The 25,399-nt window shown below is 35.5% G+C and overlaps 3 protein-coding genes across 8 annotated transcripts; 1 reads left to right on the forward strand and 2 right to left on the reverse strand.

Moving 5' to 3' along the window:
* Positions 1–1,754: 1,754 nt before the first annotated feature.
* LOC111782746 (malonyl-CoA decarboxylase, mitochondrial) lies at positions 1,755–8,198 on the reverse strand. 2 transcript variants are annotated; one of them, XM_023663545.1, is made up of 16 exons: positions 7,846–8,198; positions 7,559–7,659; positions 7,358–7,448; positions 7,097–7,223; positions 6,814–6,997; positions 6,268–6,412; positions 6,103–6,193; positions 5,612–5,670; positions 5,459–5,536; positions 4,862–4,945; positions 3,944–4,125; positions 3,717–3,845; positions 3,548–3,620; positions 2,989–3,074; positions 2,209–2,293; positions 1,755–2,122 (listed from the first exon to the last, which is right to left on the reverse strand). In XM_023663545.1, exons 1-16 carry the CDS (start codon positions 7,930–7,932, stop codon positions 2,090–2,092), a joined length of 1,635 nt encoding a protein of 544 aa, XP_023519313.1. In that variant the 5' UTR covers positions 7,933–8,198; the 3' UTR covers positions 1,755–2,089. The 2 variants fall into 2 exon arrangements, with proteins under 2 accessions (XP_023519313.1, XP_023519314.1); XM_023663546.1 differs by lacking the exon at positions 1,755–2,122 and having other exon boundaries at positions 2,989–3,046.
* A 4,195-nt stretch (positions 8,199–12,393) lies between these two features.
* On the forward strand, positions 12,394–18,454 carry LOC111783296 (protein STRUBBELIG-RECEPTOR FAMILY 8-like). Its single transcript, XM_023664217.1, has 16 exons — positions 12,394–12,819; positions 13,201–13,333; positions 13,425–13,496; positions 13,581–13,646; positions 13,721–13,792; positions 13,894–13,965; positions 14,880–14,951; positions 15,043–15,108; positions 15,194–15,259; positions 15,352–15,665; positions 15,753–16,009; positions 16,895–17,166; positions 17,235–17,370; positions 17,502–17,641; positions 17,733–17,889; positions 18,127–18,454. Exons 1-16 carry the CDS (start codon positions 12,732–12,734, stop codon positions 18,277–18,279), a joined length of 2,136 nt encoding a protein of 711 aa, XP_023519985.1. The 5' UTR covers positions 12,394–12,731; the 3' UTR covers positions 18,280–18,454.
* Positions 18,455–20,179: 1,725 nt separating this feature from the next.
* On the reverse strand, positions 20,180–24,675 carry LOC111783126 (chromatin remodeling protein EBS-like). Of its 5 annotated transcripts, XR_002813290.1 has the most exons (6): positions 24,359–24,675; positions 23,890–24,232; positions 23,734–23,802; positions 22,848–22,986; positions 20,574–20,644; positions 20,180–20,470 (listed from the first exon to the last, which is right to left on the reverse strand). XR_002813290.1 is itself a non-coding variant. In XM_023664014.1 (5 exons), the coding sequence occupies exons 1-5, from the start codon at positions 24,429–24,431 to the stop codon at positions 20,444–20,446; spliced, it is 651 nt and encodes a 216-aa protein (XP_023519782.1). In that variant the 5' UTR covers positions 24,432–24,675; the 3' UTR covers positions 20,180–20,443. The 5 variants fall into 5 exon arrangements, 3 of the variants coding, with proteins under 3 accessions (XP_023519782.1, XP_023519783.1, XP_023519781.1); XR_002813289.1 differs by lacking the exon at positions 20,574–20,644 and having other exon boundaries at positions 21,682–22,986; XM_023664014.1 differs by lacking the exon at positions 20,574–20,644.
* Positions 24,676–25,399: the final 724 nt, after the last annotated feature.

Raw genomic sequence — 25,399 nt, forward strand, 5'->3', positions numbered from 1 at the left:
GCACAGGTGCGAAAGCACACAGATGAGGGTGTTCATGAGGCGCATGACACTATGGGGTTCCGCTGACCTCCGGACGTCGCTACAGATTAGCTTGACCAGAGGGTCCAGGGGGTGTGCGAGCGCCCTGGGGACTCACACTCGCACGTGTGAGTCGTGTGTAGGGAAGTACTACACATCCAATTTGTCCGAGACTGGAGGCCACCCCTAAGATGATTAGAGATAGGTCCCTATTCATGATTGCATGTGTTTGCATTAGCATGGCCCCTATAGTGGGGTCACTTACTGAGTATTTCTTCGAAATACTCAGGCCGTGTGCCATATTGTTTTTCAGGTAAAGGCAAGGCTCCCATGTACGGTTGACGGTGGCATCGTGATCAGAGACTGTGGCGCGTGCATAGGATAGTTGCATATTTAAAATTCCTAGTCTTGGTTAGGATAGGGCGTTTGCATTTCATTCATTTATATTAATTAATTTGTAATCGTTTTATTTTGTCTTTTGAACTCCAGCATGATGTTTGAAACACGTAAGTCCGGCAGTGTTTTTCAATGTTTTAACGTATTCTGAAGTTTTAAATTTTTCCGCTAGTAAAGATGAGCATGCTTAGGTTTTTATTCTGCATTAGAGATGAGCATGAGACGTTAGTGGCGACTCTAGATATGTGGAAATTTAGGGTCGTTACAATTCAGTTCACATCTATCAACTCCTTTCAACTTATCTCAATCATCCATATCACATGCTCTGACCCAATCATTTGATTTACATCTTTTAGCTTCTCTGAGCTTATTTCAATCATTGATGTCATATGACCTACTTTAATGATCGATATCATGTCGTCTAGCTTCTCTAAGCTCATATCACAATCATTGATGCCTCATGACCTCTAAGATGAGTGATTTTTCATTAACTAGGTGTTACATGTCCTATTCAATGATTAGCTCCACCGAACTTATCCCAACCATTAGTGTTACATGAACTTCCTCCTTTGAGCTCTTCCTAATGTTTAAGTGTAGGGTTCAAGTAATCTAGTTAAGCTATTTATCATTCCCCTATTAGCAATTCAATACACGGTAAGGTGAAGTGCGACTTATGGTAACTCACTTCTATTGGTCTTAGTGGCTACTCGATACCCGTGTAATTACCATTTAGGTATGCATAATATACACAAATTAACATAAATCGAAACATTTCTCCATACTCTCATTTATTAACGGGCTTATCCAAATTTACCATTTTTGAACATATCCACACATTCTTAAACACTAACATGCTTTAACACGTCAATACAATCCTTTCGATCATAATTTACTATATATAAAACGTACATTCCAAAATAACTCATAATCATACTCATCCTACAAGCAACACTTGAATAGAAATTTCAATTACAATTAGTTACTTATATAACCCATTTATCACTTAATGTACATCGATACAATCTAATTCAATCACATATCATAGATAAATTCAATAGCATTTCATAAATATGCTCATCTTATCAGCACTAATTAAGTAGGCCGATCCAAATAGTTACTTACATTTTAGCCGATTTAGGACATTTTCTTCCTCCAAAACCTTCCAATAAGGCTCTAAAATCGTGTACTATTATGGGTACAGTTGAAACCGGCTCAGAAATTGAAGGAAGAAAAGGTCAAAATATGGCAAATTGGTCAACGTCGGAGAGCTTCAAGCATAAGATTATATATTCAAGGTAACATTTTAATTCATGCCATATACTGGGAAAAAAATACACCAATTAGAAGCACTTTAAAACCATTCTATTTTAAAATTGAAGTGATATTTACAATTTACTTGATCGCTTAGCCCCTTTCATCTTTGGCGCAAGAGCACTCGATCAGTCAGCTATATAAAGATTATTTACATAACACAAGTCTTTTTCTCGAATAAAATGACATATTCTAGTGATGCTATGCTACACCATCAGATATCCTATCATTCTGTAAGATCTAACCTCCCACGGACCACAGTATGATCTATAGCCAGCAGAAACAATAATCGCAGCAGAGAAGAATAAATAACTATAGATCTTTAGGGATGGTGATGTACCAATTGAATCTTCCAGAAATTTGTCTACTCTGTAGATTCATCCTGTAACTTTTTGGTCTAAAAACAAGAAAATTAACATTTGATGAGAAATTAACATTGGTCGACGTACATGAACTTACATTGGTCGACATACATGAACTTACCTCCACGTAACGAAGAACGTCAGGTGAGGAATGTATTTGGCAAGTGCTGAAGTAAGAATGAGCATATTCTTCTATTTTCTCCATCCTATAACGTCAATGGTCATCAAATATTCATGGACAATGATATGAATCAAGAGACATCAATCATACAATATGCTTCCATGAAGATGTGAAGAAAATATTGTTGAAATCATCAAAAATATTTTCTTCACATCTTCATTGAAGCATATTGTATGATTGATGTCTCTTGATTCATATCAGACAATTTTGTCATTTGAAATCTAAAAAACCGTTAGACGTTGGTGGAAATGTTCATAGTTGTGAAGAAAATATTTTGTCTCAAGATTTGAAGAAAATATTTTTGATGATTTCAACAATATTTTCTTCACATCTTCATTGAAGCATATTGTATGATTGATGTCTCTTGATTCATATCAGACAATTTTGTCATTTGAAATCTAAAAAACCGTTAGACGTTGGTGGAAATGTTCATAGTTGTGAAGAAAATATTTTGTCTCAAGATTTGAAGAAAATATTTTTGATGATTTCAACAATATTTTCTTCACATCTTCGTTGAAGCATATTGTATGATTGATGTCTCTTGATTCATATCAGACAATTTTGTCATTTGAAATCTAAAAAACAGTTAGATGTTGGTGGAAATGTTCATAGTTGTCAGTTATATGATGGAGAACAGATCCAGTTTCGCTTTAATTTTATAATTTGTATGGCTATCTCAGTACTTCAAAGAGAAGCCATGAAATGATTGAAGGAGAATACCTGTAAACATAGTTCACCATGATACCTCCACTTTGAAGGAGGCCTTTGACGGATCGATCTGCCATCCAGTTAAGTCTCTCAATTATCTGTTCCACATTTAAGAACAGCAAATCAAAGCCCCAACACTTCGAGGGCATATTACTTCTGTCGATTTGAAGTATAACGCTAAAAAGCCAATTAAAAAACCAGCACACTTACAAAGATAATAAAAGGTCCAAATTGATATCCGAGGTTCCCTCCTTGATAACCTTTGATTTAGTTATTGATTTTTGAAAATAAAGATTGTAAAAATCACTTCCACCTAATGATTTCTCTGTTGTTGTTTACTTTTTAGGACTGTTTTAACCATCCAAGCTAAGTTTTGAAAATGGAAAAAAGTAGTTTTTTAAAAAACTTGTTTTTGTTTTAGAAATTTCGCTAAGAATTCAAATGTTTACTTAAGAAATATGAAAACCGTGATAGGAAAGTCGTAAGTAAACAAAGCACAATTTTCAAAAACCAAAAATCAAAAACTCCAGGAAAAGTTTCCTTTTCTGCTAATTGAGGGAAAGATACGTACTGCTCCGTTTTGCAGGTGAAAGTTTGCTACAGAATCTAGAGCTTTTCCTCTCTTTTTCTCTTGCACAAGGTACCTAAAATCAACCAAATGGCATAAATTATCAATTAGCCTTCAATTCTCTCCTACACCAAGGCTACATAACCTTAATCCATAAAACTAAAATCTATACCTGGCACACAAGCGCATTAGAGGGCGTTTTAATGCTGAAAGCAATTTTGTCGAACTGATCCACTCATGGTTTGACAAAGTCAATAACTTGAACATGATTTCCATGCCATTCTTTCCGGTGACAAAATCTCTGCAAGATGTCAATGAGAATGTCAGCGAATTGGCGAAAACATCACTAACCATTCTTTGAGGCTGGAAATGAAACAAATGATAAACGAATTCTTTTACTGTGATGATTCAATGAGCAGTCTTTCCTCCTCCGGTTCAAGTATATTCTCCCAGAAAGTGGAAACAGATTCATCTCCGGGTGTGCGTGTTGCAACCTCTACCTCGTCGAGATTTGATTGAGATGCCAACTTGGATAGGAGCCACTGCATGAAACCTGGGATTGGACTTAGAGTTGCAAATGTCTGCAGAGTATATACCTCAAAATTAGTGATTATTGCAAGCGACTAAGAAAGTGGTAGTGTCATTTAAGGGGAAATGAAGCTTTAAAAAACAGGATTCAAAACTTCAACATTCAAACGGATGAAGAGGACATTGTAATTGATCAACTAAACTAAATGCCTATCATCCAGAGTGATCTTGTAGGTGCACTATCAAATATCCGCTTATCATATTAAACTTTTATAGCCCAGAATATCCCTTTAGTTCAACTACTTTGTACCCACTTCTCTTTTCCTTTGGTCTCTTGTCCTCTGCCTTTCTCTCTCATTCCGGCTCTCTCTCCCACAATCCCCCTTCATAGGAGGATGAAACTCCTTATGAAGAGAAATTCTTTCTCTAACATCATACACATCATTCTGCAAAGCCTAACTATGAAGAGGGCTTCAATTTCCATTGCGCAGAGAGGTATGGACAAATTTGAAATTTAGTGAATAAAGACAGAGTTGGTGGAAGACAAAATATTGTACGTGAGAATAAACAATGAAACCTCCTCTATAGCCACTTCTTACAGCCTATCGATGCCACCATCTAAAGTAACTTCAAATGTTATAACATTCAAGCAGAACATGGATGGTCAAAGAAATAAAAAGGTTACAGAGTTCGGGCTGCTTTCTGTAACATTGTTCACATAAGGTCTAGCAGAAAACTTTTACTTCAAAACTTGCCATAATCTGGCCAAATAGTCTCGAGAATACGTACACTGATAAATGGCATGTCCCTCTTCACAAGTGTTATTACTCGTTTAATGAGGAACTTCCCAAGATTGATTCCTGATAAGCCAGGCTGCAAAATTTCAATGGTTTAATATCAGAAAGTAAAAAGATACATTATTATCAACATTTAAGACCAAATCAACCATTTTCAAAGAGCAAAAAGGGCACATATACAAAAAATTACAAAATCTAACTTCGCCAAGAATTATTACATAGAATAACGAAACAAAGATCATACCCCTCTTGATAGCCAATCGTATTCATCAACCATATACATTTTTTAAATTCTAGGATGTGTTTTATATAATTATATTACAAATTTTATTTTAGAAAATGAAAAATAAATTTTAAAAAAATCTGAAAAGGAGCAGTTTTTTTAAGAGAACTTGAAGTAACACATTTTTAGAACTATATAGGAGTGTTTATGGAAAGTGCAATTAATGTCCTATCGAGTAACGTTCTTGTATTGCAAGAGGGAAATATCTTTCAGACAGCATTGTGTTTACACCTTTCTGACGATATATTTAACGTCTTCCCAAAGCTTTCTATTTTTGCAATAAATAACATCAAAACTTATACATGCCTTTGTAGAGGATATAGAGTAAAACAATGCACAGGTTGCTTCACTTTCAGGTATCGGGGGATCATCCCACAAAACTTCCTACCAAACAAGGAACAAATGAGTGTTACTAATAACAAAATAAATTAATAATAGGTTATAGATGCAGAAAACAACCTGTACTGTTTGAGCCACATTCTTCAAAAGTGCAACTTCAATAAAAATAAGAGGTTCACCTGGAGAAAACCTTGAGATTATAATGTATAATATGAAGTTATCATTTCAACATAATTCCATTATTGTTCTGCACCCAAACCCATAATTTCTGCATAATAAGACCCGCCACAAATCCAAAGATCACGGTAGAAGATGAACACAAGGATTTACACAAGTACCACAGATGGAGCCTAAATCTTCATTATTTTAATAATCATGCAGTTTCATCCAAATAATGCAGACAACCAATAAGAAATTTTCCAACTTAAGTACATAGATAACGACTAGCAGACTAAGCTGTCCTAATTTGTGAAGTCTTCAAGTTTTCCAGAGGGATCATTTGGTAATACTTTTATCTTAACTATAATCAGCTGATGATGCACGCTATGATTAGCTGCAATAACCAAGAAATGCACGTGAGGAGGAGGGGGAGGGGGAGGGGAGAAATAAACCTGGTATTGCAGGGTGTAGATATCCAAAACAACGTCGGCCAACTCCAAGCCTTCTCTTAAGATCAATAAGATTGCTGATGGGATGAACAGCCTGTGAATGGGTTGGAAAAAATAAGCAATGTGTATAACAAAAGGTATAAGAGTGACCAAGGAAAGAAAATGCACCTCATAAGCTACAATTTTCTCTAGTAAAGAAGCAGGGTCGTCCCAAGTTATTTGGTGAAGCTCCAAGACAGCAGGACTGAGCCACATACTAAGTTTCTCCTTTAAGTAGGTATCCAGTGCCCTCAAAGATGCAGTGTTTTCCTCTCTGATGAAACAAGGTTATTAAATCATCTTTTTTGAAAGAAATGTTTCCAGTTCTCAATCATCTGCAACTAGTTCACCAATTTTATAATTTTTTTTATTATTGAACAAATCTTTTTTCAGCAAAACTGAGCCAGACACTGACGTTTTCCTTAAAGTAGGTATCCAATTCCCTCAAGACGCAATGTTTTCCTCTTTGATAATATAAAGTCACCATAACACCTCTTTTTAAGGATGCACTTCCAGTTCTCGATGATCTATCACCGGTTCACAAGGTTCACGACTTCTTAATTATTTGAAAAGACTTAGTTATAACACACATTTTTCAACACTTCAAATGGCTCCCAATTAAAATTAGATGAACCCATCAGAATGAAATGAAAATAACATCAATCATGATCTTACTCAAGAATAGAGAGAATATCGGCTCGTAGAATGGACAAGAACCCCAGCCCACCAGGATGTGTGTTAAGCCGCTCAAAAAGAACTTCGTATGTTGGTTTTAGAGCATGCCTCAAATTTCGCTCAAGATGGTAGAAAGCAGAAAGTGGGGTGTCATCTTGTTGACCAGCAGATTGCGCATTATCACCTAAAGTCGAAAACCCGATGCAAATCAATCTACAGTTCTGTGCCTATCATCATATATAGTACATTGTATATGAAAGAAACAAACCAAAACTAATCTTACCACTAGGTAGTTCAAGACCAAGATATTGCTTCATCAGAACACGAACTTGTGTTCTATTGAAGTCATACTCTTTGGCAAGCAGGCGAAGCAATTTACGGCGATTGTCAAGGGAGAGACTGAAATAGCCCTGAGTAATTAAGAAGGAACAGGAACTTATACACAAAAACAATCACATCCAAAATCAAATCACGAGTTCAATCATAGGAATATAATAAGAAATGTGTAGAAATTAATACAATCCATTTACATTTATAGACTTACCTTTGAAAAATCATTAAGCACGGCATCTAGACCTTCCATTTCCTTCATTGAAATGGCCGAATGCATCCATCCACGCACAATATCGAAATCTCTGACAACATTGATCATAAATGACCTTTAGCTTTTCGGGCGTAAAGTACACTCTAGTCTGGATGATAAAATACACAATTTCTACATTCCAGTACATAAATTTTCAAAAACCTTTCTGCGTTGCCTGAGAAATCGGGCCGTTTTATAGCATCGTCCGACCTATGCTCCATTACACGTCCACTTGATTCTTGTGGATTAGATTGCATCCGGTTCTGTATCAAAAATCATATAAATTGTGAACAACGCTATATTGATCAGATAAGAATTTCCTGAATTCTCAAGACTCAGTGATACTAAACAAAGCCAAATTAGGAAGAGAAATTCAACAACGATTAGGGCTGATAATCACTTGAACTCAACCCTACAACTAAAAAGCAAAAAGGGAACAGTGAACATACAGGAAGAGGGGACAGAGAGAGCTTGGTGAGATCGTTGTTAGGTCTCATCCTGGTTCGCATCAATATTGCCAATCCTTTCTTGTTCATACCTAAAGATTGAATCGAACCTTCAAACAAGAACCACGAAGAGATTGAGATGGACGAAGGTCGGTATCCTTGTTTCTTTCTGCGTTCGTTCGGACTTCATTTTCAAAGATTGGGTCATTCTCTTCGCACACTCAAGCTCCAATCGCCATGAATTCTTCCCTTCTTCGCAACAACCAGATCAAACTTCGATCCTGTGGCTTTCAGGAACACATAGACTTTGAACCCACGAAAATATTCGTTCCTCTCCCAGCAGTTCAGGAGGGATAGCGTTTTTATAGAATATAATCATATCCTAATATTTATTACACGAACACGGCTCTCCGTGGTAGTATGAATATTGTCCATTTTGAGTATAAGTTCTCGTGGCTTTGCTATAAATATTGTCCACTTTGAGTATAAGTTCTAGTGACTTTGCTATGAAATATTGTCCCCGATTATAAACACATGATAATTCTCTAAATTAGCTAGAGTATTCTCTAATTATAAACACATGATCGACTTTCATCGTTCAACCATATTAATTATGTCATGAAAAGTCATACGTATACTTAGATCTTGATAAGTGGGATCCAACGAACGTCGACGTAAAACATTAGTGACTTTAAATTAGACTAAACTACAATTTAGCGATCTTACTGTTGTTGTATAAATAATTCGTACTATGTGGCTTATCTACCCGTTGTTACATGTATAATGTGATGTTTATGATATTTCTATGATGCATGTACTTTCAGTATGTCAATTCATGTATGTTTATAATACCATGTTCTCGTTATGCCCTGTGAGACACCTAACGAGCCATGTATAATAAAAATGAATGAAATGACAGGTACACGTATGTCATGAAAAGTATGGAAGCATGATGTGCATCATAACTATGTACCATGATTTGAAAATACAGAATCTTATGCATATTGTATGTCACGAGTATGAAATAGTTCTCCAATGTGATTTGTACGGACACGTACACCATGGTACGATACACGTTTCTTTTTTCCGTTGGTTTTCAGAAGCATGAGCGTGTACGTATACAAGTCCATTTAGTAGGTTAATGCACTGGGGGCTAACCAAACTTGCAGTGAAATATAATATATATATATTTAAATTTCTTTCCACTTTCATTGTGTTTGAAGCCCTTTTTCATTTAATTTATTTTGTTTTTTTTCATTTATTTATATATGAAATATGATTTTAAATAATAACTAAATTTTGTTTTATATATTTTTATTTAACATTAGAACAATTAAAAATTAATTACTTAACTATTTAATTGTAAAATTTATGTAACCTTTCAAGTGTATAGTTAATAGATAAAACTTATTCAATATTTACCATTAAATTAAAAACTATCCCAACTCAATTGACCATCAGTCAGGTTGTAAAACCAACGCCAACCCATCCTTCCTCTTACACCTATTAACTAAAGGTATTTTTGGGTGTTGGATAAAAGTCCCACTGGCTAATTTTGAGAATGTTCATGAGTTTATAATCAAAGAATACTCTCTCCATTGGTGTGAGACATTTTGGGGAAGCCTAAAGTAAAGCCATGAGAGCTTGTGTTCAAAGTAAACAATGTCATACTAGAGTCTCTCCATTGGTGTGAGGCATTTTGGAGAAGCTTAAAGCAAAGCCATGAGAGCTTATGCTTAAAGTGGACAATATCACATCATTGTAGAGAGTCGTGTTAGAAGCCTTTTGGGGGACAATATCATACTATTGTGGAGAGTCGTGTTAGAAGCTTTTTGGGGGACAATATCGTATCATCGTGGAGAGTCGTGTTAGAAGCCTTGGAAAGTCGTGTTAGAAGCCTTTTGGGAAACAATATCATACTATTGTGGAGAATCGTGTTAGAGGCCTTATGGGGAAGCCTAAAGCAAAGCTCTGATAGCTTTAGACAATATCACACCTAACTCAATTGTTTAATTTATTTATTTATTTTTTTTTGTTGTAAAATGTTAATTAGTAAAATATTTATTTACTACTCGATTTCAATTATTTATTATGAACAATTACTTTCAATTAAAAATTATTTTTAAAAATCGTTAAAAATAATAATGAATAAAAAAAAATAATTATATAGTAACAATAAATTACTCAATTTAAAATTTTTTAAAGACCCCTGCCAGGTCACATTTAGTTTGGACAGAGATGGGTTCAGTTTTTGTGTCTTGTAAAGGACTCAGTGAGTGGGCCCGAGCACACAAGACGCATTTATGAGGATTTTTTTTAATACTTACAAAGGTTTGGCAGAAAGTGAAAAGTCAGACGCGCCACTGGGAAGTCCAAAAAGGGAACCCTCCGTAACTGTACATTTTGGTCATTTTGTCCTAAACTAACCCCAAGTCGGTGCCCGTCCCCCTCCCCCTGTTTCCGCGGGTTCCTTTCTGAGTCAGCCACAATTTTGAGTTGGACGTTGGGAAGCCAACCTGGGCCCACCCCCTTTTTTCATTTTTCTAAATAAAATATTCCTAAAAAGTTTATTTTTATTTTTATTTTATTTTATTCATACTATATATTAAACTAAATTAATAAAAATACATTTTCAACTTTATATAATATTTTTATGATTGTTAATATTTTATTTTAAATATATAATTTAATTTTTAAATAAAGTTTATTTTACAAAAAAAAAAAACTATAATTTAATTTTTATATAAAGTTTATTTTACAAAAAAAAAAAAAAACTATAGATCGAGTAGAATCTACCCTGATATATATATATATATATATATTATACTTGTTTACAAGAGAAGAGCAAGATGGGTAGCTTACTTGGTAAAAGACTCGAGTTATGGAATATGCTTTTGTCGCTAGTAATTAAGCATCTTGCCCAATGCTAAGCTTCCTCTCCTGGTGCGTAGCTTCCCTTCTTTTGCTAACTCACTGTTCGCAGGACTTTACTGTGCTCCTACTCTTATAAAGATATAAGAAAAGATAAAATTAATCTTTTAACAGAAGACGTGGCACGGTACTCGGCTTCTTCTTTCTAGATCAAGTCCCAGATCAGATCCGAGAGCGAAAACAGTAGGTAGGGTTGGAGATCCACAAGGCTAGAGCTGTTCTCGATACGGCCATGCGAAGATAAAAGAATCCATTTTTTAAAGGGTAAAATTATTGTAAAAAAGTGAATGAACATAAATGCAAAAGGCAATAAAATTGTGATATTGGACCCGCCCTATTGAGCAATAATTATTATTGATAAATCAATCTTGTACCTAGGGCAATTAATTTTGAATTATTTTATCGCCTTTATTTCACAATTTATATATATATATATATATATATATATATATATATATTAATTTTTATAATATCAGAAAAAATATTTAATGTTACGAAATAAAACATTAAAAAAAAGTATTTATTTTATATGATTGAGGAATTTGAAGTTTAATAAATTTTCAAATGTAAATACGAGTAATTATAATTTAATGTTTTAATTGACGAAAAAGGAGAAAAACACAAGTTAATTAAACAAACCCATAATTACTAATGAAATTCTCACTAAATTAATTAGTAAATGGATGTCAAATGACCGTAATACCCTTCGTAGAGAATAAAAAAGAAAAATAAGATAAGAGACAAAACAAATTGAACCCTGAACGTTAGTTACAAAAAGACACCAAAACAAGACAACGAGAGTCGGAGCACCTGATCTTCCCCTCCTAACCTCAATCCAAATTGAAAGTACAACGTTGAAAAACTTCGAAAGCAATCCCGCGTTAAGAACTAATGGACATAATAAAATAATAACGAAGAGAAAATCAAAGTTTTTTTAAAATTTAAATAGATAATTGAAAATATTTAATTAAAAAAAACAAAATATTTCGAGAGTTTTCGAATATATGTATGGTAATATATTAGAAACTGAGTCTAATTTAAAAAAAAAAATTAAAAAAATTAAAAAAAAAAGTTGTATTATTATTTTTATTTAGGAAAATGAGATGAATTTATATCCTTCAAAAACAATCCTCACCCCAAAAGTAAAATACAATAAAAGGAAAAAGACACAAAGACAACAGAAATAAAAAACGTACCCTGCTATAAATGCTGTCCAATGTTTTTTTTTTTTCTTGTTTAAATTTTATTTTTTAAAATCTTTAAATATATATATATATATATATATTATTCGAGTTAAAATAATATATTAATAACATTTACGATTGCACCGTCTAATATTCTTAATATTTATAATAATCTTAAAAATACTATTGAATTTTGCGTAGTCTAAAAAAAATATTTTTCAATTTTAAAAGAGTTAAAAAAAAAATCTGACCAGTAAACTTAGGAAAAAAAAAACATGTTTCAAAAATGCTAATAATTATTTACCAGTAATATTTGAGAGGTGTATAGACGATTTTCGTTCATATATTTGACGTGAAGATATATATATATATATTTTAATTTTAATTTTTTTTTTTTTTGCTGGAAAATGCATAAAAACGTGGAATAAACAAAGAACAGGCATCACTTTTCACCTGTAATTGCTAGTTTCCAGAATTTTAATCCCCCCGTCCCCTTCCCTTTGTCGCCGACACACTCTTCCTCCACTTTTTTCACTTCTCTCTCTTCATTACTCTTCCACAATCTTTGAATCCCTTTCTCTCTCTCTCTCTAGCTGTCACTTTCTTTTATGGCGATGCTTCTGTCCACTGTCCACCGATCTCTCCTTCAACTACTACTACTGCTGCTACTCCTTCTTCCTTCACCCCTCTTCTCAACATTCTCCCCTTCTTTCTATGCTTTAAACCCATAAACAACAGCCTAACAGAGCATCCCTGAATGTGCTTGGCGTTGTAATGGCTCTGTGGGTCTTCATCTTGATGATTTTCTTGTTGATCTTTGGTTTTATTCCTGTTTCTCCTGCTCTTACTGATGATTCTGATGGTGGGTAATCGGTTGATTTCTTTTTCATCCTTTGTTTTGATCGGATTGCTGTTTTCCCCTCTTTCTGCTCTGTTTTTTTGTCTGGGTTTGGTGGATTGGGTTGTTTGTTTGAAATGCGATTAATGTGTATGTTCTTCAGTGATGTTTGATTTGTTCATTGTTCATATGTCGATTGAGCTCTGTTGATTTTTAGGGAAAACCCAGATGAGTGAAGGAAATTGGGGGAGAAAGTACCTAAATGTTCATTTGTAGTCGATTAATGAAGAAGATTCATCTTAGTTTCTGAGATTTCCTCTGTTCTTGTTTGAGTTATGATCTTTAAATGATGAAAACGCTTGTTTGGCTTGTTATTCATCTGAGTGTTTTCTTGTGGTGTTGTAGTTCAAGCTTTGCAAGTTATATACACTTCATTGAACAGTCCTCCTCAGCTGACTGGTTGGATTGCTAGTGGTGGGGATCCATGTGCAGAGTCATGGAAGGGTGTGGCTTGTGAAGGGTCTGCTGTTGTGTCCATGTGAGTGATGAACTGATATTGATGATGCTTTTTTGATACTCAATGGCTTGAGATTACTTCAAATGAACTGATTTACTGTTTATTGCAATAGTGAGATTTCTGGTTTAGAGCTGAATGGAACGATGGGTTATGCGCTTTCGAGTCTTTTGTCATTGAAAGAACTGTGAGCAAACGATTATTATGCCATTTTCTTGTCTTTGAGTTCATGCAATGATCCACAATCTTACTTACTATCTGTGTTCTTCAGTGATATAAGCGACAACCTTATTCATGACTCGATTCCTTACCAATTGCCGCCGAATCTCACGAGACTGTATGTTTAATCGTCTTTCGACTTGTTGGTTTGTTCGTGTTTAGTTGCTTACTTCTAATCCATGATCTGTGTAGAAATATGGCGAAGAACAGCTTAAGTGGTAATCTTCCTTATTCCTTTTCCACCATGGCTTCTCTCAGTTATTTGTGAGTGATATTACAGTTCTATACATTTGTTATTATATGTTATGCAATTGAATTAGAATTGGATGTCCCTGACTGTCTTCTCTCTCGAAATCTCGGGTTAGGAATATGAGCCACAATTTGCTATCTCAGGCGATAGGAGACGTTTTCACCAATCTTTCTACCCTGGGGACGTTGTAAGATTCTTCCTTGATTCCTCCTTTGCATTTTTTGTTTATGTAGTAATTTGTTTGTTTGTTATGCAATGCTTCCATTTTCGTGAAGTTTAATGATGTTGATCATGTTAAGTCGTGTTAATTATATCTCGTGGTTGGATCTATCACTTCAATATGCGTTTCTTTTTTAATCACGGGTAATCAAATAACAAGAATGTCCCTTACAGTATGTTAATCTGAAACCATGATAGATCTCCATGGTTCTGACAGAGTGGGGAAAAAAGTAAGGTGCTTCGCTACCCTTCGAAAGACCTCGCTGATGAGCTCTTTAAGCCCTTGATATCTCATCAGGTCATCAAAGCTAGCTGTTTCTTAAGTTTCGAGAACTTCACAAATGACCATTCTCATAGATCCTCAGAGTTAGTGTGAGATCCCACATTGGTTGGAAAGCCCGAAAGGGAAAGCTCAAAGAGGACAATATCTGCTAGCGGTGGGCTTGGGCCATTACAAATGGTATAAGAGCCAAACACTGGTAATGTGCCAGCGAGGAGGCTGAGCCACGAAGGGGGTGGATACGAGGAGATGTGCCAGCAAGGACGCTGGGTCTCTAGGGGGTGGATTGGGGGTCCCACATCGATTGGAGAAGGGAACAACGAGTGCCTCGAGGATGCTAGACCTCGAAGGGGGTTGAATTATGAGATCCCACGTCGGTTGGGGAGGAGAACGAAACATTTTTATAAGGGTGTGAAAACCTCTCTCTAGCAGACGCATTTTAGAAAACCTTAGGGAACCCCGAAAGGGAAAGCCCAAAGAGGACAATATCTGCGAACGGTGGGCTTGGGCTGTTACAATTAGTGTCTATTTTCATGCGAGAAACAACGACGGAATCCTGTTCTAAACTGATTAATCTACCAAAACCTTTGTTGTTCTTTCAGGGATCTTTCTTTCAACAACTTTACTGGAGATCTTCCTAAATCTTTGAGCTCTTTATCCAATGTTTCTTCCCTGTAAGTGTTCGTTACTCCTACACTTTTTTCAAAAGCCTTTCGAAAAACTGAAACCGACGCGTTTTAATTCTATCCGTTCTTCACTATGTAGCTTGCTGCAGAACAACCAATTGACTGGTTCTCTCAACAATCTTATCAGTTTGCCTCTGACCACTCTGTAAGTTCTTATGTAACGTGGCTCGAGGTCCAGTTGACCGTTATCCTCTTCCTTTCCTTATTTCTTTGTTCTCTTTGTATTACAGAAATGTAGCGAACAATAATTTCAGTGGATGGATACCTCAAGAACTGAAGTCGATCGAAAATTTCATGTTAGTAATTGCACGTTATTCTGTTTGCATATTCATATTGATATATTGAACTGTTTCATAACGTCTTTCGATACATCTACTGTATAAAACAGATACGATGGAAATTCATTTGACGATAGTCCTGCACCTCCTCCCCCGCCTTTTACTCCACCGCCTCCTGGTAGATCTCGTAACAGCTCCAGACATCCCGGGTCTGGCGGTGGCACCCATACTGCCCCAAGTTCTGATACGAGCTCATCCCACTCGAACAAAGGCTTGTCAGTTTTGGTTATGGTGGGGATAATTTTGGGTGCTATAATTATTGCCCTCATTGTGTTAGTTGCTTTCGCTGTCTGCATCATGAAGAGAAAACGCAAGAACATTGGTCTAAGAGCTTCCAGTGGAAGGCTGTCATTTGGCAACAATGGTTGGTTTTATGGCTATTCGACTTTGTAGGATAAATGATATTAGTTATGGTTCATTTGGATTATGAGATTCTTAACGTTTATTTCAGTGAATGCTGAGGTGGAAGAGCGTCGGGGAAAAAGCGTTGTTGCTGTTGGAGATATTAAGCCTCTTCGTACCGAGAAAATAAATCCCGAGAGGTTACAGGCGACGAATGGATCAGTGAAAAGAATGAAGTCCCCTATCACTGCTACTTCGTACACCGTGGCTGCTCTTCAAAGTGCAACGAATAGTTTTAGCCAAGAATGCATAGTTGGTGAAGGTTCTCTCGGTCGTGTTTACAAATCGGAGTTTCCAAATGGGAAGGTAAACTTCTTCTCATTATTGATCGTTAATGCACCGAAAATAAGTTCGAAAGAGTAAAATAACGGAAGTTAGTTTATGCTTTTGTCCTATCCTCCTAACAGAAAGCCCTGAAACTTATTGACTCATTCGCCTTAACGGTCCAAGCCTACCGCTAGCAGATCTTGTCCTCTTTAGGCTTTCCCTTTCGGGCTTCCCTTCAAGGTTATTAAAACGTGTTTGCTAGGGAGAGGTTTCCATATGCTTATAAAGAATGCTTCGTTCTCCTCCCCAACCGACTTGGGATCTCACAATCCACCTCCCTTCAGGGTCTAGTGTCCTCGTTGGCACGTCGTTTCTGAATCGACGTGGGACCCCCCAATCCACCTCCCTTTGAGGCCCAGTGTCTGTGCTGGCACACTGCCTCGTGTCCACACCCTTTGGGGCTCAGTTTCCTCGCAGGCACATCGCATGATGACTGGCTCTGATGCCATTTGTAATGGTTCAAGCCAACCGCCAGCAGATATTGTCCTCTTTGGGCTTTCCCATTCGGGTTTCCTCTCAAGGTTTTTAAAACGCGTCTGCTAGGGAGAGGTTTCCACACCCTTATAAAAATGCTTCGTTCTCCTCTCCAACCGATGTGGGATCTCACAACTTATTTGTACAAAGTAGTTGCTTCCTATAGCTATTAATTAGCAACACGAGGCAAAAACAGCATTTTGGTCGGTTAGTTAAATAATCAGGATAGCGACAAATTACTTAGACGAATCGTGTCGTATAGGTTCTCTGATGTTGAACTGATTTGTTTACTCGTATCTTGTTTCTTCATACATCGAGCAGCCTTTCCTTTACTGATAATTTTTCTCCCTAACAACGTGAGTCGATTCCTCATCCTTCTTTACGATGTAGATAATGGCGATAAAGAAAATCGATAACGCAGCACTATCACTACAAGAGGAAGACAATTTTCTTGAAGCGGTTTCAAACATGTCACGATTGAGGCATACGAACATTGTGACACTAAATGGTTATTGTGCGGAATATGGTCAGCGTCTTCTAGTTTACGAGTTCATTGGAAATGGAAGTTTACACGACATGCTCCATTTTGCTGATGAAAGTAGTAAGACACTGACTTGGAATGCACGTGTACGCGTAGCACTTGGAACCGCCCGAGCTTTAGAGTACGTCGAGTTTACTAAAACGTAACCGGTATCCAATTTTCTTCTGATCCAGAACTCTTGTATTGTAGATACTTGCATGAGGTTTGCTTGCCTTCCGTTGTACATAGAAACTTGAAAAGTGCAAACATTTTACTTGATGAAGAGCTCAATCCCCATTTGTCAGATTGTGGTTTAGCTGCTTTAACCCCGAACACAGGGCGACAGGTTAACACTCGAGAATTCTTATTCTTTCCGAGCTCGGAAACATGTTTTTACGTCGTTCTTAGCACGTTTTCCGTGATAGCTATGACTTGATTTCTAACGAGATGTATATTATACATAAATGTTTCTTCCAGATATCTACTCAGATGGTTGGTTCATTTGGCTATAGTGCTCCGGAATTTGCCTTGTCGGGTTTGTACACGGTCAAAAGTGACGTTTATAGCTTTGGGGTCGTGATGTTGGAGCTCTTGAGTGGTCGAAAGCCGCTTGACAGGTGAATTTTCCTTCGATACACGTGATTCATACCTATTTCTTGCTGATATATATATCTATGTAATGTTTCACATTCCCTTCATATTGATCAGTTCGAGGGCGAGATCGGAGCAATCACTTGTGAGATGGGCTACTCCCCAACTTCACGATATCGACGCCTTGGCAAAAATGGTAGACCCTACTTTGAACGGAATGTACCCTGCGAAATCTCTATCGCGCTTCGCCGACATTATTGCTCTATGTGTCCAGGTATATTTCATTTAAACTTCCATAAAACGTCGCCCTCCTCTTAAAACACAGACATAGACTTACGTGTTTTGAAAACACCTTTAAAAACGACACAACAAAAGACATCTTATTCTAGCCTAAGTCTAAGAAAAATAAACACGACTACCTTATGCATGTGCTATGGTCTCACTTCTAGAGGACCAACAACGGGTTATTCGAAAGTGTTAGTTCATATCATAATCTTTGAGCCTTTTGCAGCCCGAGCCCGAATTCCGACCTCCAATGTCTGAAGTAGTACAAGCACTGGTACGCTTAGTGCAAAGAGCCAGTGTGGTAAAAAGGCATTCGAGTGACGAGTCGAGTTTCACGTACAAAACGCCCGAGCACGATGTAGTTGATTTGCCATTTTGAGGGACGACACAGAGCTCTGAAACGAAGCCCGAACTTGTTTGCCATTGTAATTAAAATATTCGAGTGTATAGCAGCAGGGAAGTGATTTCTACGTGAAGTTTCTGTCTTTCCTTTCAATATTTTGATTATCACTGTTCTTACTTAATGAATCTAAATTTGGTTTTTGTTTACCAAATTCATAAAATGTCATAAATATTGGAATATTTATTGTAACACTAAATAAAATATAAACAATTTTGTATTTATTTTTGATACAGATCCTTGCACTTTTACGTATTTGCAGTCAGAGACAGAGGGACCAAAAGGAAATTTAATTAAATGGGAGTTACAATCACAAAACAACAGATCTGATTAATTAAAATATTAAATATGATTAAAAAGTATTTATATGTTTTCTAATTCAAATTAATTAAAACACAATTCACTACTTTTAAATTTGGAAAAAAAAAAGTCCAATTTTTTTATTTTTTTTTATTTTTATTTATTTCTTTAAAAAATATTCTTAAACCTTACACATGCTTTAAAAAAATATATTTTTTTTTAAATACATATGAATACTTAGCATACTAAATTTTTTTAAAATTTTTTTTAACTTAGGGTTTAAGAAATACTCTTGAATTTTAAATTTTTTTATTCATATTTAAGACGATGTTTTGAAAAAATAATTAAATAAAATACTTACTACTACAGTTAGTAGCAAGTTTAGCAAGTTTAAAAAATATTCATGAACTTTCAAAAATAACATTAAAAAGTTTAGATATAATGTATGAGGTGTAGATAGTCTTCGTCCATATTATTTTGATAGTAAGCAAAATTTTTGAACTTTTTTTTAAAGATAAAAGCGTAAACGGTATTATTACTACTTTTTAAAATTTCATACGTAATTTTGAAATAGAGTACAAAGGTAAGTATATATATATATATATTTTTTTTTTCTTTTTTAAAAAAATGAAAGGGTATTAATAAAACTTTTTAAAGTTTAAAGCTTCCAAAATTTAAATTTTTTTTTTTTATAACTAAATTAATTATTATGTACAACATTATAATCAAGTCCATCCTTCTCGAATTGTTTGTAATTAAGTTAGATTAAAAATCTATTTTACTCTTATAACGCCAATGAGTGAGTGGAGTTTCATTGTTCAGTCTTAACAACAGCGTTTAAGGAAACTACTAATCTACTTACACAATATGCAAATACGTCTACTCATTCTTTCTCGAAACTCTATTTAATGAATCTTAACTCGAATTCTTCATTTCGAGACCAGAAAACTCACATTAAACATACCAAAATAAAATATAAAAAAACTTCATGAACAAAAAATGTATACATATATCAAAATCAATATAAGAGAAATCGAGAGAAAACCAAGAGATGAACAAAAATAAAAACTCATTTTCAACCCAATCCGCTATCCACTGAAAGGCACAAAATCATTCAATTTTTTTCAACCAAACCATCTAAGAGAAGATCAAAAGCATCCTTCATCCACCAAAATCAATCAAGAAATACAAATCATGATTTTCGTTGGGAAAAAATCATGATTATTGTTGATCGAGCAAGGACGAAACCGAATGATAGGGAAACAATAGGTTGATAGTAAGATGTTTGCCTTTTCAAATTTGGACATACCTTCAAATTTAAATACTCTAAGGGGATTCATTGTTAGGAATAAACATAAGCTCTCGTGGCTTTGTTTTAGGCTTCTCAAAAGGCCTCGCACTAACAAAGATGTATTCCTTACTTATAAACTCATGATCTTTCATTAAATTAACCAAACGTGTGACTCACTCCCAATAATCTTCGACTTTCATTTTCGCTACTTTCATATGTACACTTAGAATTGACCATTTTCAGCCGCCTCTCAAGTTTCTGTTTCCACTTTCTTATGTCCCAATCACATTAAAACCAAAGACAAACAAAATATAGATTTTACCAAAAGAAGATACAAGACCAGACTGATCTGTTTCTGGAGAAACTCCCTAAGCCTCTACTACTACTACTACTACTACGACGACATCATACACACATATATAGCTTCAATCACAAAACAAAAGTTCTACACAGCAAAGTCCAAGCTATGCTATACACCCCCCTGCATAAATAACAATTGAACTCTCCATATCTGCCATGGTTGAATGCAATCAAGAATTCCACCTGCTATGGTCATCTCTTCCGTCGCTTTGAATCAAGCTGCAACCATTAACAAACTTTATATTAGTCCTTCTAAGAACATGTCAGATAAGAACGCATTAAAGGAATGGAATCTGAAAGCAACAATAAGATTGTTATCTTCCTCGAACAGGTGGGGCTCGTAGTTTTGTCGATGGGGGAAGTTGATTTCTTCTATCTTTCATTGATTCTTACCTGCCGGAAACATTTATAGCTTGACAAGGTTCAGAGCCAGAATGGAGAAAATTGATGTGTATTGGAGGTGAGGGTTTTCAGTGATACTGAGAAATTCCAACTAATGAAGTCGGTTTTGAAATAACAAACTTCCAATGACCGTGAAACTATTAACAAAATCCTTTTACTACTTTGCTGAATGATAATGATAAAAACTAAAGCATGTGTTTTCCAGAGTGGTATTGCAGCCCGTAATTCAAAGGCTGGGAAAAAGTAAGCATTTAACAGTGCATAAAAAGGAAAATAAATGCAGATTGCTATGGCAGTCGAAAGGAAAAGGCAGTAGCATTAATCTATACAAGTTTCATCCATTGGGTTAAATTACAAGTTCAATCCTTGACTTTTCAGGATTGTCTGATAGGTCTCTCGATTTAAAATTTAGGTTGCTAAATCTTTACTTTTGTGTCAAATAAGTTATTTCCATGTTCGAAATTTTTTAGAATTCATAGACCTATCTATTAAACTAAAAATTGAATAGTTCTGGTCATATAAGAATTCTGTGTCGGATAGATTTATGAATTTAAATATGAAATATGAATCAAACCTACCTAACACAAAATTGAAAGTTTAGAGATCAATTAGATACCTACTTTAAACCTTTTAAAGTTCAACAAATAAACTTGAAATTCAATAAAAAAATGAAGCAACATAAAGATGGTTTATTGTCTGATGATGGAAGACTTTTCAACTAAGATAAAAGGAGATAACCACCAATTATAAGAAATAGCATTCGATCCAATGGCCTTGATGTGTTGGAAACGCAAATGATAATCACAACATGGTGTTTTTATGAAAGATAATTGGACAATACATTTGCTTTTAAGTGGATAAGCAACAGGAACAAAATAAAAAAAGAGTAATGCAACACGACTTGTAAAGCTATACTCTTGTAGAATGGTTAAATAAAAACTAAATGAAAGATGAGACAAACGCAGAGAACTAAACTCAGTCCAAAAGTCATCTATTTCAGACCATAGAAAGCAAATTACATTCCTCACCATATCAACAATGGCGTTCCCATGCACCCATGTCTGAAATTGAAAAACTGAAAGGAGTATTGATATTTCCAAATAAACTACCTCCTTGAACTTAGAGGGAACTGTCAAGTTATTGGAAAAGTTTACTTACACAATACAGTTCAAATCTAGAATGATAACAATGAAAAAAGGTGTCATGATAATAATGTACTTGCATTGACAGATAAGAAATCATTGATTTTGTCCAAAGGGGGTGGGCGGCGTAGGGGAGATTCCAGTACTTCTAATATTTTGAGCCTTAACTTTCGGGAAGATGGCCTCCCAACAAATGATGTCCTCTTAGTTGGATGGATCATAGGGTCTTTTGAAACAACTTGCGCTAGAAAGTTAAAAAAAACTATACAGAAACAACTAAGCAATTGACCAAATATGACATGGGCAAGCCCAAAAAAATAACATTTGAAGATAAGGAACTGTTTGTTTTCATAATTATTATGAGAAAAATGAATTTGTTCATTAATGAATCAAATTGACAAAAAAACTCTGAACTCTTTTTATCATATACACACGTTTTAGGTAGCTGTCAGAATTTTCTTGAGCTAAGAGGAATATTTGGCAGACGCAGAAAACAAAATGATTTATCTGGTATATAATTATTTCAATCAATGAATTCTAATTTAAACAAATACAACAGTAGAAGTAACAGATATTAGAAGGCATTCGACCAACCATTTGGGATAAACTCACCAAATACATAACAATAGCACCTGAATTATTCATTAGACATGAGAAAGTAGACGATAATCGCAGATTGATTATCATAAAAAGGAAGCCCAATGGCCGTTGTTTAATAATCACAAGACTGACTTTTGGAAAACAAATAGCAAGTGAATCAAAATAAAAATCTTCGAAGTTAAATAAAAAACATGACTTAAGTGATTGGAAAGAAACCAAACTGAAGCTCAGCATATTTAGAATTAACTAAAGGCAAGCATTGCATGTATTTCATTTGTCTTCGTGTCTGTCGTGTGCTACTGAGTTAATCGTTAAATTCTAAGAAAGGAAAAAAAAAAGAAAAAAAAAAAAGAAGAACAACTGACGTGAATCAAAAAGGCTAATATGCTGGAGAAGATGATTCATATTCAACTACCAATTCTACTTAGAAAGCAACAGATAACAGTACTAACCTTGTCCTCGGCCACCGGTGATGCTGAAAATATATTCTCAGTTTTCTTGATATCAGCATCGGATGCACATTCAGAACACACAAAATGGTCCAATTTTTTTGCTTCCTCGATAGTCATGCTTACGCAAGCAGGATGGTACCTATAGGCCAAAGGAAACATAGAAGGTTCGTGCTTCCAGAAAACTCTCGAGTTCGAGACTCTCTAAAAAGTTCCAGTATCAAACAAAATGGTACAACACTTCAATCACAACTAAGTTATGGAGTTCGAATAGAATAGAGTTCTAGTGAATATTCCATTTCTAGCAACACATTACAATCCATAAAAGACTGCACATCACATTGCACTTTGACGATTAGCTTCTTCACCTTTGGATAGAACACTAATTAACCGATTAAGATGAATGTTGTATGGACTAATAATGTCTGTGGTGCATCTATCGATCGATGCTAAAAGCCATTTCAGTATATGTAGAATTTTATCTTTGATTAAACATTCTTCACTTGTTAATTCATACAAACTTAAGGTGAGGTTCATAAAGCTGACATTTAACAAATTAAAAGTAATTTCAAAATTTCCATGATATTTGGTCACATGGCAAAAAGTGATCTGAAAGATCAAATAACATTCAAAAAGAAATTTTAAAGTGAGAAGCACTTGATTAGTGCTTCTAGCAAAAAGTTAAAAAAAAAAGTGTGCCACTTTAAAACAATACCTTAAAAGTTATCCTACATTCACTCTTAATTCATTATGCCATGCATCAAAAAAATTCGAACCTTCAATTACTTATGTAAACATTTCACTCTGGAATGTGCAAATACACAGAAGGATTCAGGGATTCAGTACACAAAAGTAAACATTAGTTCCCAGAATTAACATTAATATTTACCAGTCCTTGCAGCCCTCACACTGCACCATGAGGTCGTCTGGGTTGTAAGGCATCTCACATGTGCAATAGCTGCAAGAAAAAACAAGAACATTCAAAATGCATTCAAGCAATTTGCACCAGAATCCGTTCTATACAACAAAAAAGTGAAAAGCTCACACAGCAACTCGGTCAGGCGTGAAAGCTCCAGTAGCAGCCTTGTACTCAAATCTACAATAATAATCCTCAGCACCAACATTCTCAAGCTTAGTATAGTTCTTAAACGTATGAACAATGCACTTCCCTTCAATGGTGTGCGCACTCTGCACGTCGTAGTGATCAGACAAGAAGAGCTCCTTAGCACCATGGAACTGCCTCCGCCCCCCAATCGACTCCTCCGGTCGATAGTACCACCTCACTCGAACTTTAATGTTGTTCCGATTATCAGCTTCGATCTTCTCGACACGCGCAACATACGGAAGCTTACTCGTTTCCGATGGGCGCATCAACACACAATCTCCAACTGCAAAATCCGCGAAATCAGAACTCGTAAAGCAGCATTGGACGACATTCTAGTAGAACGACAGAGAGAGAGCATATTTAACGCAAAATGAAACAAGTTTCCATAGTTTTAGGCGAAGGAGTTTACCTCTAACAACCTTGTTGGTGCCTCTGATGGTGTAAGCGTCCAGGTCCTTCTTGCCTGGTCTGGTTTTGGCCATCAGTGAGAGAGCAATGGGAGAGTGACGAAATTAGCACGGAATTGAGAGATAGGACAGTAGAAGTGAAGAACGAAGGTCGTAATTTGGCGTTTGAAAAGCCCTAGCAATTGGGGAAGAACAGAAACCCTAGCTCGTCACCATTAATCTCATCATCGTTGAAGATGAACACTATCCAGACTGACGCCTTCTCTGTAGCGCAATCGGGACCTTTTACATTCACACGTACGTTGGAAGTTTGTATGTTTTTTTCTTTTTCTTTTTCTTTTATTTATGCTTTTAATTTTACTTATATATATATTTCTTTTTAATATATTAATAACCTAACGTCCTATGCTTTTAATCTTCACAGAAATCTTTAAAGTACGGACATAAAGTTGAGTTGGATTGAGTTGTGATTCCTATCTTTGAACGGATCGGGTTGACTCAGACAAGAAAAAGTTTCATTATACAAACCAAATCGAACCTTGACCTGTTATGAACGTCGAATACTTTTAATCTTCACAAAATTCTTTAAAATAGCGACATAGAGTTGAGTTTGTTTGAATTGTGATTCTTGTCTTCGAACTGGTCGAGTTGACCCGAACAAGAAAAAGTTTCATTATGCAAACCAAGTCGAACCCTGACCTGTTACGAACGTCGAATTTTTTTAATCTTCACAAATTTCTTTAAAATAGGGACATAGAGTTGAGTTTGTTTGAGTTGTGATTCCTGTCTTCGAGCTGGTTGGGTTGACCCGAACAAAAAAAAGTTTCATTCTGCAACCCAAGTCGAACCCTGACCTGTTACGAACGTCGAATACTTTTAATCTTCACAAAAATCTTTAAAATAGGGACATAGAGTTGAGTTGTATTGAGTTGTGATTCCTATCTTCGAACTGGTCGGGTTGACCCGAACAAAAAAGTTTCATTCCGCAAACCAAGTCGAATTTTCCGATTTCTAAAAATCCAACTCAACCCAAACCGAAAAAA

This window comes from Cucurbita pepo, chromosome LG20 (assembly GCF_002806865.2).
Source record: "Cucurbita pepo subsp. pepo cultivar mu-cu-16 chromosome LG20, ASM280686v2, whole genome shotgun sequence".
Taxonomy (NCBI): domain Eukaryota; kingdom Viridiplantae; phylum Streptophyta; class Magnoliopsida; order Cucurbitales; family Cucurbitaceae; genus Cucurbita; species Cucurbita pepo.

Excerpts from the sequence above, each read along its gene's own strand:
- LOC111783126 (XM_023664013.1), bottom strand. The coding sequence starts at position 24,431 with ATGGCCAAAACCAGACCAGGCAAGAAGGACCTGGACGCTTACACCATC. Across the intron at positions 24,233-24,358 it reads CACCAACAAGGTTGTTAGAG|TTGGAGATTGTGTGTTGATG; the intron begins GTAAACTCCTTC and ends CGGATTTTGCAG. Across the intron at positions 22,987-23,733 it reads TGTGAGGGCTGCAAGGACTG|GTACCATCCTGCTTGCGTAA; the intron begins GTAAATATTAAT and ends TTTGGCCTATAG.
- LOC111783296 (XM_023664217.1), top strand. The coding sequence starts at position 12,732 with ATGGCTCTGTGGGTCTTCATCTTGATGATTTTCTTGTTGATCTTTGGT. Across the intron at positions 12,820-13,200 it reads TCTTACTGATGATTCTGATG|TTCAAGCTTTGCAAGTTATA; the intron begins GTGGGTAATCGG and ends GTGGTGTTGTAG. Across the intron at positions 15,666-15,752 it reads GCTGTCATTTGGCAACAATG|TGAATGCTGAGGTGGAAGAG; the intron begins GTTGGTTTTATG and ends CGTTTATTTCAG.
- LOC111782746 (XM_023663545.1), bottom strand. The coding sequence starts at position 7,932 with ATGAACAAGAAAGGATTGGCAATATTGATGCGAACCAGGATGAGACCT. Across the intron at positions 7,660-7,845 it reads TCTCTCTGTCCCCTCTTCCT|AACCGGATGCAATCTAATCC; the intron begins GTATGTTCACTG and ends TTTTTGATACAG. Across the intron at positions 6,998-7,096 it reads TGGTCTTGAACTACCTAGTG|GTGATAATGCGCAATCTGCT; the intron begins GTAAGATTAGTT and ends TTTCGACTTTAG.